The sequence below is a fragment of the Malus sylvestris genome, chromosome 14, assembly GCF_916048215.2.
Source record: "Malus sylvestris chromosome 14, drMalSylv7.2, whole genome shotgun sequence".
Classification (NCBI taxonomy): domain Eukaryota; kingdom Viridiplantae; phylum Streptophyta; class Magnoliopsida; order Rosales; family Rosaceae; genus Malus; species Malus sylvestris.
The window spans coordinates 10,803,794-10,821,442 of record NC_062273.1 but is presented as its reverse complement, the minus strand read 5'-3'; the positions used below and the strand labels follow the sequence as shown (position 1 = coordinate 10,821,442).

Genomic DNA, 17,649 nt, shown 5'->3' with positions numbered 1-17,649 from the left:
CTTGCGATTGCTTCACTTATTTATGCCAGCTGCTCCTCGATTGAAGTCACACCAGTAGTCATGACTTACATGGCTATGAGATACGAGCTGCTACTTGAGTCGGCATCGAAAGTCAACGACTCGGAGTACCTCATTGGGCTTTCTTCCTTTGGCGCCCTAGCGAGGCTAGGGTGATCTGTCACGCCCTGACTCGCGAATAAATACTATCCACGAGCTAGGGTGTGAGCCATATCTTAGCTATAGAAATAAATTCTACAACCAAGATATAGTGGAAAATAAAATGAAATAATTAAAATTTATTGAATACGCAGCGGAATAACAATAATGCACAAATTAATTCACTACAAAAACTACTAACAAAATAATAATTGAATTGTAACAAATATTAGTATACAAAATTTATTCATAACAAAAATACCAACTAAAATAATAATTGAAATGAGTAGCTCTTGAAAATACATAAAATGTATGCAATGAGATGTATGAATGTGCTCACTCCCTTCTAATCTTGTCAACACATACCTAAGGCACCCAAGCCTACACGTCCCATACCATACTTATACCACTTGGCTCCAAGTACGTTAGAATATGAGTTAACTTCCGTTCATCCCTTAACCCAATTTTTATAATTAAACTCTCAGTTTCCACTTTATTAAACAGATACTTCCCTCAACGCCCAAATGTATACTCAAGCCCTGCACCCTACGCCTGACATATACACGGTTCATTATTTTATATTCAAGGCAAACTTTAGCCCTTGAATATCCTCACAACTTAAACACTTTACACAAGTGAGCACTTGACACAACACAACTCTTTTTCTTGCTTTGCAATGCATATGTATATGTCATGTTCACATAGATATCAATACTCACACTTTATCTAACAAGCCTGCAACTTCAACATAAATCAAATTGATTAGTAACAAGAGTAATATAATCATAATATTAACAAAATAATAATCTATAATCCATCATATAAAATGTTGCTTGTTGACCACTCCATATTTCATCGTCTCGTCCATCTTGGTCGGGCAACCTGTTTTTATTAGAAAAGAATACACATCCATGTTAGAGAAAATAATCGTTAGAGTGAAATATATGTCTCAAAGGCCACAAGGCATGGAATCATGTTTCTAGCTTTTCCCTTTCCAAACATCATCATTTATTTTTATTTTTTTTTGTTTCAAGTTCTTTTCTTCCCTCTCGTTCTCTTTCTTCTTTCACCACATCCTCTTCCTCTTCTTTAGTATAGCTGAAATTCTCAACCAAACATCAGTTGTTTGAGCTGGGATACAAGTCAGCACATAGATTAGATTGTCATGGTTTTTGGATATGTTATAGAGGAGATGATAAGGAACAACTTTTGTAAGGGAAACGTTTCGATCGGAGCTACTAAAAATGGGGTTTTGGTACTCATAACATGGCCGTCCAGTTTTCCGTGGAATTAGAAACATAAGTTCGTATTTCAAACCTATTGGAAGATTGCACCGTTGGATTTTCCTGAAATTTTGATATGTCATGGTAGAGAGACAGACAAACAATTCTCATGAAGAAAATACTATGATATAATCTATGGATGATGGTGTTTTGGTCTGATAAATAGGCTGGACGAATTTCTAGTTTTTGGATATCTTTCTTTTGATAGATGAAAATGATGGTAGTTTGATGGAGAGATTTGTTGAGTAAGATCTCATGTATTTTTCTAGGATTTGTCTCCCACTTTTTGTACATCATTCTCAGGGGAAAATAAATGGAGATTTTCTATGGTTTGGTGGAAGTGCTTCTCATGGAAATGATCTCAAAATGTAAACAACACAAGATTTAAGTGGTTCACCAATTTGGCTACATCCACTAGGGTTGTGTTTTCATTGTATTTCACTATATGTGGTAGACTTACAAATACAATGAAAGATGGCTTTGAGCCCTAAGAACATGTAAAAGAAAATAGGAAGGTAATATGAAGGGAAGAATGACTTTTTGTTGGAGTTGTTCTTTTTCTTTCTTTTGTTCTTCTTCTTCCTCTCTCTTTTCTTCTTCCTCTTTCCTCTCCCTTTTCTTCTTCTTCTTTCCTCTATCTTTTCCTCTTCTTCTTTTCTCTATCTTTTCCTCTTATTCTTTTCTTTATGTCCTTCCGTTGTTTCTTTCCTCCTTCCTTTATGTAAATTGCATGACATCTTCTTGTCCAAAGAATCTCCACAAGTGTGCCAATGGAAAGAAAGCAAGTGTTGTGCTAATTATTATCATGAAATGTGTTCCAATGAAAACACACCAAATGTTAGCCTAATCATCACAATGAAATGTGGTCCAATGACAAAATAACAAATGTGAAGCAAATCATGAACTAAGGAATAATATGCAAGATGTTCCTTGCATCCAAAGGCCACGTCCAAACAATTTGGGGGATGAATCATCACCAAACATTTAACTCTTACATTCCTAATGAATACAAACTTGCCAACTCACCCCTTAAGTAGACTTCCACCTTCACATTTAGAGTGGTGAGTAATCACCAAATCATTAACTCCTAATGTTACAAACTCTCCACCTTAACCTATCTAGAGTAGTGACTAACTCCTCATCTTTATTCTCTAATGGTTGCCCAAAACGTCACTTAGCCTTTGTAAGAACAATAAAGCCAAACTCATCATAATCACCTTCTCCAATTCAAACTAAAAATATCTCTAATTACATACGAACGTGAAATACTACTAGCTAGTTTTTGAAATAATTTGTAGCAAAAAGGATTTTACAACGAAACTATTTTACATATCAAAAGTAGGTTCTTGCATAAAATAAATTTAATAAAATCATTACGTAAAATAATAATTATCCACACACACACACACACATAATATGTAATAATTTTTTTTTAAATACGGGGTATTACATGATCACAGGCTCATGCCTCGGGTGCTCTTGCTCCTTTAGTAGAGTTGATGTAAGGGTGGAAGGCACGGTAGAGATAGTTCTTGCCTTGCTTCGGGTTGTGACGCCCAAAGTGCCACCACTTGCGGCAAAGATGTTCTTGTTCTTCTGGTTGGTTGCGGGAATAGCTTGATCATTTCTTGATACCATATGTGTTTCTTGTGGATTTGAAGACAGAGATGAGAGGCAGAGAGGTCCCACCGAGCATGCCAAATTTGTAAACACAAAAATTCTATAACGAATGAAGTGAGAACACGTGTACAAAGTAGATTTGTATTGATGAATTTGTAGGGTTAATCTCTGTTTACAATTTTCGTCTGATTCAATCTTCAAATTTTGTATAGATGTGTAGGTTGTTGATCCAAGGGTCGCGATGACTTGATCTCGAACAAACAATTGAACGATTGCTTCAAGTTTTGAGCTTGAAACAATGAGTGGATAGTCTTCACCTCATGTTTAGGGCTACGACAAAGGTGATGCTGATGTAGGACTTTGTTGATTCAAGGGTCTTGGCGACTTCATCTTGAATCGAACATCATTACAAGTTTTGAGCTTGTAACAAAGTCTTGAAGGAATTGGCACAAGTGCTTGTTGATTCTTCAAGGAAATGCTTTGGCTTTGGTCGAAAGAAAGCTTCGGCTTTGGTTGTACGTTCTTCAAAGAGAGCTTTGGCAGCGTATTAGTCTTTAAAGATTTGGCAAAGGTTCTTCTCAATGTGAGAATTTCATCCTTTGAATGTAGAAATTGTCGACCTTTATGCTTGTTTGAGGACCTTGTATTTATAGAATTCTCAAAGCTTGTCTTTGGATGGATTTGGCTTTGATTTGTGTCTTAATTTGTCCATGGGAGAATTTAGGCATGTTTTGTGTCTTAATTTCAACCACTTTCCCTTGCTTGGCTGAAATTTATAGGGCTTTCTTGCCTATTTTGCGAGCAATCTTCAATTCTTGCATGTTTTGTGAAGATGCTTTAGCTTTCTTTCTGATTTTGGGAGCAATTTAGGCCACTTGCTGATTTTAAGGAGATTTATTCCCCTTTGCCGCATTTTAGGAATGCTTTTGAGCTTCCTTTGCTTGATTTGTGCCACATGTCATTGATGATTTGTCCATTTGTGATAAGTCATATACCACGTGGAGCTTTGTGATGCATCATTTGCATGCAACAAAATTTACATGTCTACAATTACTTGCAAAGCAAAAAAATCCTCCTTGATTTACTATAAATAAAGGCACAAGAACTGAAGTCATTTTCTCCATATCTCCATGCCGCACCACATGTTTCCCTCAGTTAATTATAAGCCATAACAAGTAAATAATAATAGAGTAAATTACATTTTACCCCCTCAGGTTTGGGTAGGGGTGGGCACGGGCTGAGCAGGGCTAAAATTTAAAATGACTGGACCGGACCCGCTTAAAAAGGAAACGGGACGGGCCAGGCCAGGTGTTGAAAATCTGATCACTGGAACCGGACCTAACTCGGCCCGTTTGAAACGGGCCAGTTCATGATCGATCCTCTTTTTTTTTTCTTTTTTTTTCTTTTTTTTCCGGTTTTGATCGTCCTCCACACAAACTCAAATCACTCCAGGTTGTAACCAAAAAAAAATTACAGAGTAATGTGTTGATACCTTTGGTAATATCGTTAAACAGGTGAAAACCAAACCTTCTAACAGGACCTCGTCGCCTTTCTCAACATCCTCAAATCGCTTAAGGAAATTGTCTCAACAAAGCCCGACCTAACCCAGACCCATTCTCGGAATTGGCCCACCCAGATCCTTAGCTAGCTCCACCATGTCCGAAACCTCGAGATCGAGCTCCCGTCGAGCGATCTCCGGTTCGAGAAGGAACTGGGTTTTTGGCAGGTGAGCTGGGTATATGCATGGTTATGCTTTGTGAAGGTTGGAGAGAATGAGAGTAAGAAAGGGGTTAAGCTGTGTTTAAGGCAGGTGAGATGGGAGAAAGAGAGAAAGAGATTGTGGGAAAGAGAGATCGAGAAAAAGGAAATTAAGTATTCGAGATCGAGAGAGATCGAGAGAGATGAGAGATTGGGGGAAGACCAGAGGAGGAAACTCGAAGTGGAGTCTGAGAATAAGAAAGAGATTGAGAGGGGAGGGTTGGGTGAATTAGGTCTGAATCTGATAATAAGAAAGAGAGAGTAATCAGTAGGAATGAACGGTCCAGGCCAGAGGCCCGTTTTCTCTAATTTTTAGAACTGACCCGCCCCGTTATTTACTAGGAACCGACCTGGCCCGCCCCGTTTTGTATTTATAATTTTTGGACCCACCCCGAACTGTAAGGATTTGCCCCGACCCGCAGGTCGAGGACCCTTTTACCCACCCCTAGGTTTGGGGTCGATTTCAATTCCTTACAACATCTTTAAAACATTTCAATTTCATACATTTACTTATCATTTTATTTCAATTTCATACATCCATTAAAAAAATCTATTAAGTAAACCATTAAGTGATGACGTGGCAAATATGGGATCCACATTTGTGCTGACGTGGCTAACAAATTTGTGCCACATGGCAAAAAAAATAATTTTTTATGTATTTAAAATATAATAATATTTACCCTATTAAAAATAAAAAATAAAAAAAAAACCAAACAAACACAGAAACCCCCGACCCACCTCCCTCTCCTCCATTCTCTTCACCTCACCTCCCCTCCCATCCAAAAACCCACCCCACCCCCACCTCCCCAACCCCCCCACCCCACCCACCTATTTCCGACGACTTCCCCCTACACTTCCTCAGCTACTCCCTCCAACCAGCAATGGCGATCTGCCACCAAGAATCCCAAGTTTGGGGTCCATGCCCAATCTTGTTGTCAAGGATCCCAAGGACCGCAACGTGCAGTGGGTCTTCTTGGGCTCGCCAGGCGTCGAAAAATACACATACGCCAATCAGCTTTCGAATCTCCTCGGTGTTCCTCACATCGCCACCGGAGATCTCGTCCGTGAAGAGGTCGCTTCTTCCGACCCTCCCTCTCAAGTGGTTTTTGAATCTTCTGATTGCTGTTTTTTTCTGTCATATATGCATTTTATTGGGTTTGGATTGTTTGCGATTGTTTTATGGTGTTGCAAGGGAGGTGGGATGGGTGGGGAGGTTGCAGGGAGGTGGGGGTGGGGTGGGTTTTTGGATGGGAGGGGAGGCGAAGAGAGTGGAAGTGAGAGAGGTGGGTCGGGGGTTCTAAGTTTCTAGGTTTTTTTTTTTAATTTTTTTAATAGGGTAAATATTATTATATTTTAAATGCCTAAAAAAAATTTTTGCCACGTAGCACAAATTTGTCAGCCACGTCAGCACAAATGTAGATCTCATATTTGCCATGTCATCACTAAATGGTTTACTTAACTGATTTTCTAACGGATGTATGAAATTGAAATAAAATGATAACTAAATGTATGAAATTGAAATGTTTTATGGATGTTGTAAGTAATTGAAATCGACCCCAAACCTGAGGGGGTAAACTGTAATTTACCCATAATAATAAAAATAAGGGTAAATTACATAAAACTACCTTAACTATGAGTCAAACTACAATCTCATAACTCATATTTTAAACATTGCAACTTCATACATCAGCTTATGAATTTGTTGCAATGTCAGACTTCTGTTAAATTTTATGTTAATTTGATTGTTAAATGATGATGTGGCAAGAATAGAACCCACTCATTCACCAACTAGAATAAAAAATTAACTAATTATTAATTTTTTATTTAACAATTAAAATTAATTAAAAAATTATTATCTCCTTTCTCCCCAAAACGTCAGTCATCCCTTTTTGTCATCTCCTGGATCCTCCTCCTTCTTCGTCCTCCTTAAACATAGCCAAAATTACAGGCAATTCCCAACTGCATCTTACTTGACCTCAACGCTCCCTCTGCCGCCAACTAGGCTTCCCAGTCCAGCCCCCTCGTCAAATCGATTTCCATTTACCAACTCTAAGCAAGGTGGTCGCCTCCCAAATTGACTCCTCCGCCTCCTTTTTTCAAAGTAATAATCAAAGTTGATTTGTAATATTTAATTAATTTTTTAATAGGAGGTGGGTTCCGTCTCAAGCCACGTCAGTATTTAATAGAGGAATTGACAAACAAACTGATAGAAAGTATGATATTGCAACAAATTTAAAGATAAGTATAATATTGAAATGTTTTAAAGATAGAATATGAACTGTGATTGGCGAGGAATTTAGCCTAAAACTAAACTAAAGCATGAGTATTTGACGTAAGCAGATAATCAGAACGACCGAAGAAACCACAGAATAAAAAAAGAAACCGTGTTGACATCCATCCGATCCCCCATTCCCCGCAAGATCCCCTCTTTCGTTTGTTCGACTACGCTTGCTTCCTCCTTCCTCCTTCCTCTTTCCATCCATCCATTAAAAAGGTAAATTTTCTGCCTTCAATTTGCTCTGCTGCTTCACTCTCCTCAACTATTTACGCTTACTGCTTTACATCTTCATCCAATTGCATTGTCTGTTTCCATAATTTCGACTGAAGTTTCTAGGAATATAGGATTTAATTGGGTCTGTGCTTGTCTGTGTCTCCCAGGTCTTGTTTCAAGCCAAAGCTTAGATTCTCAGCAGACCTTTTCTGCTCAAAGCTCTCGCTACTTTGTTGTGTTTTTTCTTCACGTGCTCATTTATCTGTGGCTTTCATTTAAGCAGATTCAATTTTTTTTCGTAATTTCGACCGAAGCTTCTAGGAATCTAAGGGCTTTTAAGTGTTTTTAGGCTCTGGTAAATTGGGTCTGGGTTTGTCTGTGTCTCTCCGGCCTTGGTTGAAGGCGAAGGTTGCGTTTGGTTTGATTAGTGTATGTTTTTTTGGATGGTAAGTAAAATACCCAATTACTAGCACCGCGTGTTTTCCTTGTTATCGGATTCAAAAAGGTTCATCGTAACATTCGATTACATGGCTCATTGATTTTTTTGTGTTTAGTTGATCGTTATAAGGTATGCTGGTCTATGCACGTTTATGTCTGGGTCGATGCATCTGTTGGATCTAGTTTCTAATGTTTAGTCGAGGTGGCTGCATTGCAGGAATAGTACATAGTGATATTGGTAATATAGCTTATATTGCAATGAAAACAACTGTTTTCGTTTTCCGCTGTTGCCACTTAATGGGTTCTATAGCATAAGCTACAAGTTGTTTTGAATCTTTAAGGGTTGGGCCCTTGGGGCAGCTTGTCAGGGCATTGTTGATATATAGTTTTTCTATTATTTCGTAAACAAACAGTTCTAATCTTGGCAAACGTTGGAAGATGTAGACAGTTAATTATTTTTCTCCGTCTCTTTAATGTCAGAAAAATCAATTTTTGGTGTGGCTAACTCATTATGCATTTTCAGATGCTTCTTGGAAGCAGCTACATACACGTACTTGTGGATTTCATAGTGTTGTAATTGTTTCGATGTTGGAGTGAATTCAATAATTTGCAATCAGGATAGCGGAGTCATACTGACAAAAGTCCACAAATATTTCAAAACACATATAATGTTATATGTTGAGAAATTTATCATCGACCATTTTGACTAATAACGCTATCTGCATTTGTGTCTTACTATTAGCAATAAATGGATATGGGAAAAGTTGTTTTTATGTGATGCTTTAATTGTTTAAAAACATATGTATACTTTGTAATGGCAGGAAACATGAGTGATTCCTCAAGTAAATCAACTGGTCTAACAAAAGATGTCGAGACGGAGCTACCGCTGCATTCAGACTCGTCAGTAGAAGAAGGCAAGTTTCAATCAGTAGCTAGTGTTGATTGTTGATGTGGTGGATATTGCTTCCTCCTATTTCCAAGTTGTTATAGGATAATTATGAAATCCTTGTTAATTTTGTGACTGCAGATTGGGAATCTATTGCAGATCGCACACCTGATGAATTGCTCTCGTCACAATCTTTGCCTGAAGTATCAAAACTATCTTTGGAAGATACCAAAGCTCAGACCCCTAAGCGACGTGGAAGAGGAACATTTTCATATAAGAAACATGAACTTTACAGTGATCAAGTATCTGATAAGTTAATTGTTGATAATGATACACCAGACGATGAAAATGTGTCCCATAATTTGGAGGGGGATCCAAAAGTAATAAAATGTAAGTTATTTGTTTTCCATATTTCATTTGGAAGGAACCAGTATGCTATGTTCTCTTTTATATAGTGATGTTCCTTGGCTTCCAACCTGTTAATGATTCTGACCCAGAAAAGAAAATGTTGATGCCATATGAAAGTCTGCACGTTGGTTGAACATGAAAGAACTTCACAAGTAAATTATTTAATAAATCCTATAAAATTCTGGCTACTTTTTGTTTGTAATCATTGTCAAATAGCATCCAGGGGTTCTAGTCTGTAGGTTTAAATTTTATCTCAGATGGCATGCAGGAACTGAGTGTTTGTTCTTGTGAATTCAGCAAAATATGGAACACAACATATTCTTGTTCTGGCTGACTTTCCACCAAGCACTACGACAATAGAGTTGGAGAAGCTTTTTGTGAATATTAGAGATCCTGGAGTTATTATTCGCTGGGTCAATGAGACAGTTGCTCTTGCAGTTTTCCAAACACCGTCAATTGGTAATTACACAATTACTGAGTTTTTCAACTTCATAAATTTGGAGTTTATGATTAAATTTTAGAGATTCTTGCATTACAAACTTAGACGTGGATTTCTCGGGTCTGCTAGTGTTGTTCGTTATTTATGCTGCACATGTTGTATGATGATGATATAAATGGGTGACCAAAAACAGTTGTACATTGTACTTAATGGACAAAACCGATAATTGATAATTTCACTTTTGTTCCAAGTAAGAACTCAAAAGCCCCTAGATTTAGGAAGGAGTGTTTAATGTTGTTCAGACATGGCTGGGTGTGTGATTTGATTCCATTTTTGGGCAGAATGAGGGTTGACTATGATATTTAGTCGTTACTACCTGCAGTCATGGGACTCCTCATGCATGGTAAAAGTACAATGGAAACAAATGTAGCATCCTTCAGACATTGATCAAGAAGCTTCATAATGTTGAAATTTGAGCTACAGTAGGATATAGAGCAGTAAGTGCAGTTTCAAAACTGGTACAATCATTAACAATTTATTATAATTGAAAAAAAAAATAGGGCATAGATACAAACACTCAATGCAAGTTGAATTCTATATGGGCCTTCTAGTTGTAGGGACTAGAGAGAGCCTAACAATTGTTGGCCAACAGTCTATCTGCATATGTTTTGGAAGCAATGGTAAACCAACAATACTTATCAGTAACAATAAGGTAATGCAAGTTAAGGGTGTGGTCTCAAGTACTTTTTGAAGATGCTCATGGCTGGTGTATGCTGGTCATAGAAAATACCCTGTTATAAGAATCAATAAAAATAAAATTGGTTTTTAGCAATATGAGAAAGAAGAGATTGCAATTTTTCCAGAAACGAAACGAGTGGATAAACTCTTCTGTTCAATCTTGAAATATAGAAAGTAGATGGAACAAAAGGGATGTAGAGAGAGAAACTGATGTAGGGTGGAGGTCAGGAGATCTTCCTTATGCATGTTTCGTGTGGTGGATTGGGGAGAACAGGTCTGTTAGAATTTTTGGATGAGAACTTTGGCTTTGAAAGCTATTGAGGAGCATTAGGTTGAGATATTTAGGGTTTTAGGCTTTATTTGGGAGGAACAGAGATCTGATTTGGGATAGCAAAGATACAAGGAATTATAAACACAAATGTGCCACCATGGATCCCTGAAAGGTAAATTCAACAGTAACAAGAACAGAACGACATAAGGAAATCTGTGCCTCTTTCAAACACTGAAGCTCGATTTCATTAATCAAACCCTAATAAGCAGGAAATTATAGAGGAAAAGAGTATTTGTAATGCCTAGTGCCTTTATTTTCATTCAAGTTCGAGGGCAGTTTATGCACCAATTCATGCTTATTTATGTAGTCTGGGTGTTAAGCTGTATAAGACTTGTAAAATACTATCTAACTATATCACTGAAGATTCTCTTTGAACGAAATTTTATCTATCTTTTATTTTCGAGAAGTTTCTCTACTACCAATGACCACAGAGTTCTATTATCCCTTCTTTTTGTGTTCTAACTTGGTGGTAGTTGAGTTGCAAATCAATCTCACATTTTGACAACATCCCCGTGTCTTAGATTAAAATTTTAAAAAGCCTTCTGCCTTGTAATCTTAAAATGATTTAAAAGAAAATTGTATAGAGCTGTTTCATTTTTTCAAGCTGCTTAATTTTTTCATTTTCAATGACAAATATGCTTAAATGGTGAAACATTATTGAAACAGTTAGCTATGGTGATGGCTTAATGTATGTTCTTTTGCTACAATGTCTGTGTCATTCTTTTGTTGATTTCAAAATGTGATGATGGCTTAAATGGAAGAATTAAGCACACAATTGTGATTCATTGTCTGCGTTTAAGTTTCTGCTTTGCAGTTACTTTAATCATTTCATGATTTTAATTTTTATGCAGCACTCGAAGCTCTTAGCTGCGTTCGATGTTCTATGACAGTGCGAGTGCTTGAAGAGAATGATTTCCTTTTGAGCTCAATTTCACCGAAAGGTAAAAAAAGCAACATGAACTTTTTACCGTTACACAATAATATTCTCTTACAACACAAAGGAGACCACTATTTTTTTGTCCCCTTATCTACAAATATTGTTTGCCTCATACATTGTATTAATACTATTCGTTACTAGATCTGGAACCTCCTCGACAAAGGCCACAGACATCAGCTAGAACTGCTCAGAGGCTCATTGCTCATGGAATGGGACTGAAACTACCTTCCACGGCCTTTGGGTCAAATGATTTAAAGAAACAGGAAGATGATCGAAAGAGCCGCATAGTCATGAGGCAAAAGTTGAAAGATGATGCTTGGGGTACAGATGAAAATTAATATTTTTCTTACATGACAAATACTTTGCTCCGTTCCTTTTCGATCTGTATATGACCTCTGTAGCTTAAAGGGTCTCTGTATTTGGTCTTGTAAGCACACATAATCAATTTCAATGCTAGAAAAACTTGAGTGGCTTGCATATATATGGTTTCGGAATGCGTGGTTGACTTAACTCGAAGAAATTGCATCTTATTCGATCTTTGTGTGTCTCTACTACAACTATCTTTTTTTATAGGACGTATCTTGTAGCCAAAATAAAGCAACTTTTCGTACATTGTTGCAGCAAATTGTTAACTCCCAACCCTGGTTGTGGGAGGACGAATCACACTTTTACTACTAAACCATACCCGCTACAATCCGAACAAGAAAACTGGTCGAAATGAAAAAAAAAAAAACCTCTAATTTACAGGCTGAGGATCTATGTATGGCTACAAGGATGCGGGGATGCATTGTCCTAGCCAATTGACATAAACCATATACCATCAATTAGATAACTAAAAATGTAGGTAAGACCAATAAAAGTTGTTTTTATGAAACTTACATAGTCCGCACCTGAGGGATTAGTTTTGATTCTCCCTCCTATGAACTCGAGCTCAACTCTCCTTCATTGTAGTTTAAATTAGTTTAATGTGAATTATCGCTCGTATAAAGTAAACTACTTATTCCAACCAAAGTAAGTTTGTTCATATTAGTAATATAATGTACATCAAATACATTACTCTCCCTCGCTTAGGCTGAGGGTTACTTAATCCCTTTAAATCTGAGCACAAAATATTCCCAACATTTTGTTAAGGAAAACTCTAAGAATACTAGAAAGTAAGACACACACACACACACTCTCTCTCTCTCTCTCTCTAAATTTTATGGTTGTTAGAGGTTGTAGGAGATGAACGACACTTTCTCACAACCACAAAGAACAAACGTAGGAAAATAGTTGCACTCCTCACCCATCGTTGCTGAAACTCCCATGCAACCACCAACCACAACCAAATCAAGTTTCTCTCTTTCTTCTCTTCATAATTCATATACGAAATGAAATAAGTGCGTAATTTTCATTACGTCTTAGACAAAATTGGATCAAACAACATTATTTTATTTTATTTTTTGTGGAAACAACGTAATCTGATTAAAAATAATATTATTATTATTAATACAACAGCAGCATTACCATTTTTTTCACAAATTAACAAACATAAATACACATAACCATGCATTTAGCAGCCATGTTGTCTTAATTACTTAATTCTCCTGCGACAACCCCGCCCGGTTTTGATGTTGATTTCAGTGAAACAAGTTCATCCACTTGTCAGAATTTCGACAACAGACACACATTTCTTCATCTGGTTCGGAAACAAAAGGCACTTCTTTGTTTCAATCGCTCTTTTCGCTTTCCTCGTAAAACCAAAGAATACCATAACCAAAATAATTTTGTTTTTCTTCGAATGGAAGATTCATAATTTTTGTTTTATCATCATTACATGATGCTGCATTGGTATTTTGATTCATTCCTTCATGATTTCTGCGTAAAAGAATTATTTGATCGTCCTTCTTGTTTAGTTTGCAAAATTTTACTGTGAAAGAGTGAATATATTCATGGAGACGTGAAATTGTAAAGAGTTAGTGCAGAAATGAGCAAAGAAAGTGGTAGTAGTGTATATAAGGCATGGGAAGCCACGGTGCGCAAGACACAGGCTGCAAGGAAGCGTGCTAACAGCATTTTCGGAATTTCAGTGGATCATGCAGACGATGATGATCATGACCATAGTAGCGATGAAAGTGATTGTGGCCCTGAAGATATGATATATAATGCAGATAGGATTCTTCCCAATGGAGACTACTACACCGGTCATTGGTGCGAAAATTTCCCTCATGGCCAAGGAAAGTACTTATGGACCGATGGCTGTATGTATGTTGGAGAGTGGTTTAAAGGCAAAACCATGGGGAAAGGTAGGTTCAGCTGGCCTTCCGGGGCTACGTATGAGGGCGAGTTTAAAAGCGGATACATGGATGGGAATGGTACGTACACAGGGTCTAATGGCGATACTTATAAGGGACAATGGGTTATGAATTTAAAACATGGACATGGTACTAAGAATTATTCGAATGGGGATTGGTACGAGGGGGAATGGCGACGCGGGTTGCAGGAAGGTCAAGGCAGGTATCAATGGAAGGATGGGAACCATTACATAGGGGAATGGAAAAATGGAGTGATTTGTGGGAAAGGGGCATTTGTTTGGAGTAATGGGAATAGGTATGATGGAAATTGGGAAGACTGTGTACCTAAAGGGAATGGGACTTTCCGATGGCCTGATGGGAGTCTTTACGTAGGGAATTGGAGTAAGGATCTGAGTGAGCAGAACGGGACTTATTATCCATCCCAGTCATCATCGGACGCCAATCTTGAATGGAATCCTGAAGATGTGTACAATGTTGATTTGAAGAATTGTATAATTTGTCCAGGGGATAAGGTTTCGATTTTGCCATCCCAGAAGAAGCTTGCAGTGTGGAGATCAGCAAAGGGTGAGAGTGTCAAGCCGAGAAGAATGTCGGTGGATGGAAGGGTAAGCGTTGGGCTGGATAAACCATTTGATAGGATGCAAATGTGGGATGGTAGTGCCCATGGCGGTGAATCACCATGTAATGCAGGTGATCATAGGGCTTCTACTGTCGGGGGAGAACTGGATGAAGATATGATGGGTCTGCATGTTGAAGATGGGAATCAAAGGGGACTCCCAATGAAGGTACCTAAGACTGCAAGGAGGCAGGGGGAAACAATCAGCAGGGGCCACAAAAACTATGAACTCATGCTCAATTTGCAGCTAGGAATCAGGTTTTAATGCATTATTAATTAACTTCGTACGATTTTATTGCACCTTCTTGTTTCTATCTTATCATTTTGGTTCAACTGCTAATATCATACACATTGTAGATCTTTCGCTTGTAAAGATGTCGTGGATTTGATTCCTGTAGTCTAATGTGAGTCATTTGATGTATGTGGAATGATTTCGTGTACAGGCATTCTGTTGGCAGACCAGGTCCATCTGGATCCCTTGATCTGAAGCCTTCGGCTTTCGACCCCAGGGAAAAATATTGGACAAGATTTCCTTCAGAAGGCTCCAAATACACTCCGCCACACCAGTCCTGTGAATTTAAATGGAAGGATTACTGTCCATTAGTCTTCAGGTCTGACCTTGTACATAACAAATATACATATATCTCTGCTGTTGCTGGTTTCCACAAAGCGGGGAAAATGTCACTTAATTTCGCTAGATGTAACCGTTTATCATGTACAAATGTTTTTTTCTGTTCAGGACCCTTAGAAAGTTGTTCAAGGTCGATCAAGCAGACTACATGTTATCCATTTGCGGGAATGATGCGCTTCGGGAACTCTCCTCTCCTGGTAAAAGTGGCAGCTTCTTTTACTTGACCAATGACGACCGCTACATGATTAAAACAATGAAGAAGGCAGAAGTTAAAGTAAGTTCTATGTGCACTCCCCTCATATTTTTCTCTCAAATCAACACTAGTCTTAACTGAGTAATTGGTTAATTTCCGTTTAACGGCGAATTAGGTGCTTATAAGGATGCTTTCAGCCTACTACAACCATGTTCGAGCATACGAAAACACTCTGGTCACTAAATTTTATGGTCTACATTGTGTAAAGCTAATGGGCCAACCTATTCAAAAAAAGGTACTTTCCAAGTATTGGTAGATCTATATACAACTAGTTTATACTTTTAGTTTTGAGTATACCATTTACAATTTTCCTATGATCCAGGTGCGGTTCATCATCATGGGGAACCTTTTCTGTTCCGAGTATACAATTCACAGACGTTTCGACTTGAAGGGATCTTCCCTCGGTCGAACAACAGATAAGCCCGAGACAGAGATTGATGAAATGACTATTCTTAAGGATCTTGATCTTAACTTTATATTTCGACTTCAGAAGACATGGTTTCAAGATTTTTGCAGGTGAACTGTTTTCTTCTTTGGCTCCATTGTTTTGCTAACATACTGGAACAACATGTTGAAGAATACAGTCCCACATCGGAAATATAACAAAATAATATATGTGGTGGGAGGTTCACTATAATATCAGTAAGGACTTTTGTGACAAAACTCACACCTAGTAATAGGCGGTTAAGTTGGTGACATTATCCATGATGTTGCTGGTGGTGGCCATGCCGCGCTAAAATGTTTATCACGACAACAACAATTAAATATACGTACTTAAATGAACGTGTTTGGGTTTTTGCAGGCAAATTGATAGGGATTGTGAGTTTCTTGAACAGGAGAGAATAATGGATTATAGTCTGTTGGTTGGACTGCATTTCAGAAATATATCAGCTGCTGGGGATCTCATTCCTTCTGGAGCACACACTCCTACTGGTTGGTATTACTTTTTTTATATAAAGTCCTATATTTTCTTCATTTTTCAGTAACAATTTGCTCATCATACAAGAGGCTGCTATGTTTTCTTTCCCTCAGGTGACCAAGAGAGCGAGGGAGCTCCCCGTCTTTCTCGAGCAGACATGGATCAACTTCTTTTAGATCCATCCAGGTCAAATCTCTCTCTACTTAAACCACTCGTGATTGGTGCTTGAAACAAGTAAACAAACATACATACATACATTTACATACATATACATACATACATATATATATATATATATATATATCAATCTCAGTATTTACGGTAAAAAACACAACGGAGATTATGAAAAACTAGTATGAAGCTTTTTATGGCGATTTGGTTTTGAGATGCAGGTGGGCTAGTATTAAATTGGGTTTGAACATGCCAGCAAGAGTTGAAAAGACAGAGAGAAAAACTGATTGTGAATTTCAACTTGTGGTAGATCCAACTGGGGAGTATTATGATGTTATAATGTTCTTTGGAATCATAGACATTCTTCAAGACTACGACATAAGCAAGAAGCTTGAGCATGCGTACAAGTCCATCCAGTACGACGCAACTTCTATATCCGCTGTTGATCCGAAGCAATATTCCAGGCGCTTTCGTGATTTCATTTACAAAGTTTTTGCGGAAGAAACCACTTGAAACTTGAAACTAAGGAATTCTCTCCTCATTTCTTGACTAGCAAGAAAACTGTTCAAATTTCGACAACAAAGTTTTATTTCGGAAACACGACGAGAGTACGTACATATTTCACTAAATTATAGAAATTGGTGTGAGTAGAAGCAGCAGTATATAGTCCATTGATTCACCCTTGTAAAACTGTATCAGAATCCAGATTTTTCTGATCATTTTTAATCTATTTCTTCGTCTCTTTCTCTGATATTGAGAGATAGAAAGGTCAGGATCCTAGGGATCCCGTAATCTCACTCGTTCATTGTACATCGTACCATCAAAAATCATTTTAAAATTTAAAATTAAATATGAATAGTACTTAATGAAAATTGATCGCACGATATACGATGCACGAATGAAATGACGTGACCCCGGATCCTTTTCCTATGGGGGGGACTTGTAGCATTTGCATTTGTATCCAATTGGATACTGGAAAAGTGAATTTTTGGTTTATCGATAATGTTTGTCATTTCTAAACAATTCTTTTTGTCTGATTAAATTAGTTTTTTTGTTCAATTTCTCACCTTTTTTTTTTTTCTCTCTCTTTATTTTCTGTTGGTTCTCCCTCTTTTTTTAACTTCTTGATAGGGTTCATCTTGTTATCCAAGTAGCCACATCGTATTGGTTTCGAAAGTTTCAAAGTAATTTAGATCACAAAAATCCAAAGTTTCGGAATACAAAACAGTTGGAGTCAGGACCTTCCAAAAAAACAATCATACTTGTATCAAACACAATAA

General features: G+C 37.6%; 2 protein-coding genes across 4 annotated transcripts; both read left to right on the top strand.

Moving 5' to 3' along the window:
• The first annotated feature begins 7,145 nt into the window (after positions 1–7,145).
• LOC126600628 (uncharacterized) lies at positions 7,146–11,964 on the top strand. 3 transcript variants are annotated; one of them, XM_050267228.1, is made up of 7 exons: positions 7,151–7,311; positions 7,476–7,754; positions 8,568–8,660; positions 8,774–9,022; positions 9,338–9,499; positions 11,400–11,489; positions 11,627–11,964. In XM_050267228.1, the coding sequence occupies exons 3-7, from the start codon at positions 8,573–8,575 to the stop codon at positions 11,821–11,823; spliced, it is 786 nt and encodes a 261-aa protein (XP_050123185.1). In that variant the 5' UTR covers positions 7,151–7,311; positions 7,476–7,754; positions 8,568–8,572; the 3' UTR covers positions 11,824–11,964. The 3 variants fall into 3 exon arrangements, with proteins under 3 accessions (XP_050123183.1, XP_050123185.1, XP_050123184.1); XM_050267226.1 differs by lacking the exon at positions 7,476–7,754 and having other exon boundaries at positions 7,146–7,311; XM_050267227.1 differs by lacking the exon at positions 7,151–7,311 and having other exon boundaries at positions 7,337–7,754.
• Positions 11,965–12,951: 987 nt separating this feature from the next.
• On the top strand, positions 12,952–17,120 carry LOC126598685 (phosphatidylinositol 4-phosphate 5-kinase 5). The gene is made up of 8 exons (XM_050265041.1): positions 12,952–14,653; positions 14,839–15,006; positions 15,135–15,300; positions 15,395–15,514; positions 15,602–15,795; positions 16,082–16,212; positions 16,312–16,384; positions 16,591–17,120. Exons 1-8 carry the CDS (start codon positions 13,452–13,454, stop codon positions 16,880–16,882), a joined length of 2,346 nt encoding a protein of 781 aa, XP_050120998.1. The 5' UTR covers positions 12,952–13,451; the 3' UTR covers positions 16,883–17,120.
• The last annotated feature ends 529 nt before the right edge of the window (positions 17,121–17,649 follow it).

Excerpts from the sequence above, each read along its gene's own strand:
- LOC126598685 (XM_050265041.1), top strand. The coding sequence starts at position 13,452 with ATGAGCAAAGAAAGTGGTAGTAGTGTATATAAGGCATGGGAAGCCACG. Across the intron at positions 15,007-15,134 it reads TACTGTCCATTAGTCTTCAG|GACCCTTAGAAAGTTGTTCA; the intron begins GTCTGACCTTGT and ends TTTTCTGTTCAG. Across the intron at positions 15,301-15,394 it reads TGAAGAAGGCAGAAGTTAAA|GTGCTTATAAGGATGCTTTC; the intron begins GTAAGTTCTATG and ends ACGGCGAATTAG.
- LOC126600628 (XM_050267226.1), top strand. The coding sequence starts at position 8,573 with ATGAGTGATTCCTCAAGTAAATCAACTGGTCTAACAAAAGATGTCGAG. Across the intron at positions 8,661-8,773 it reads AGACTCGTCAGTAGAAGAAG|ATTGGGAATCTATTGCAGAT; the intron begins GCAAGTTTCAAT and ends TTGTGACTGCAG. Across the intron at positions 9,023-9,337 it reads GGATCCAAAAGTAATAAAAT|CAAAATATGGAACACAACAT; the intron begins GTAAGTTATTTG and ends TTGTGAATTCAG.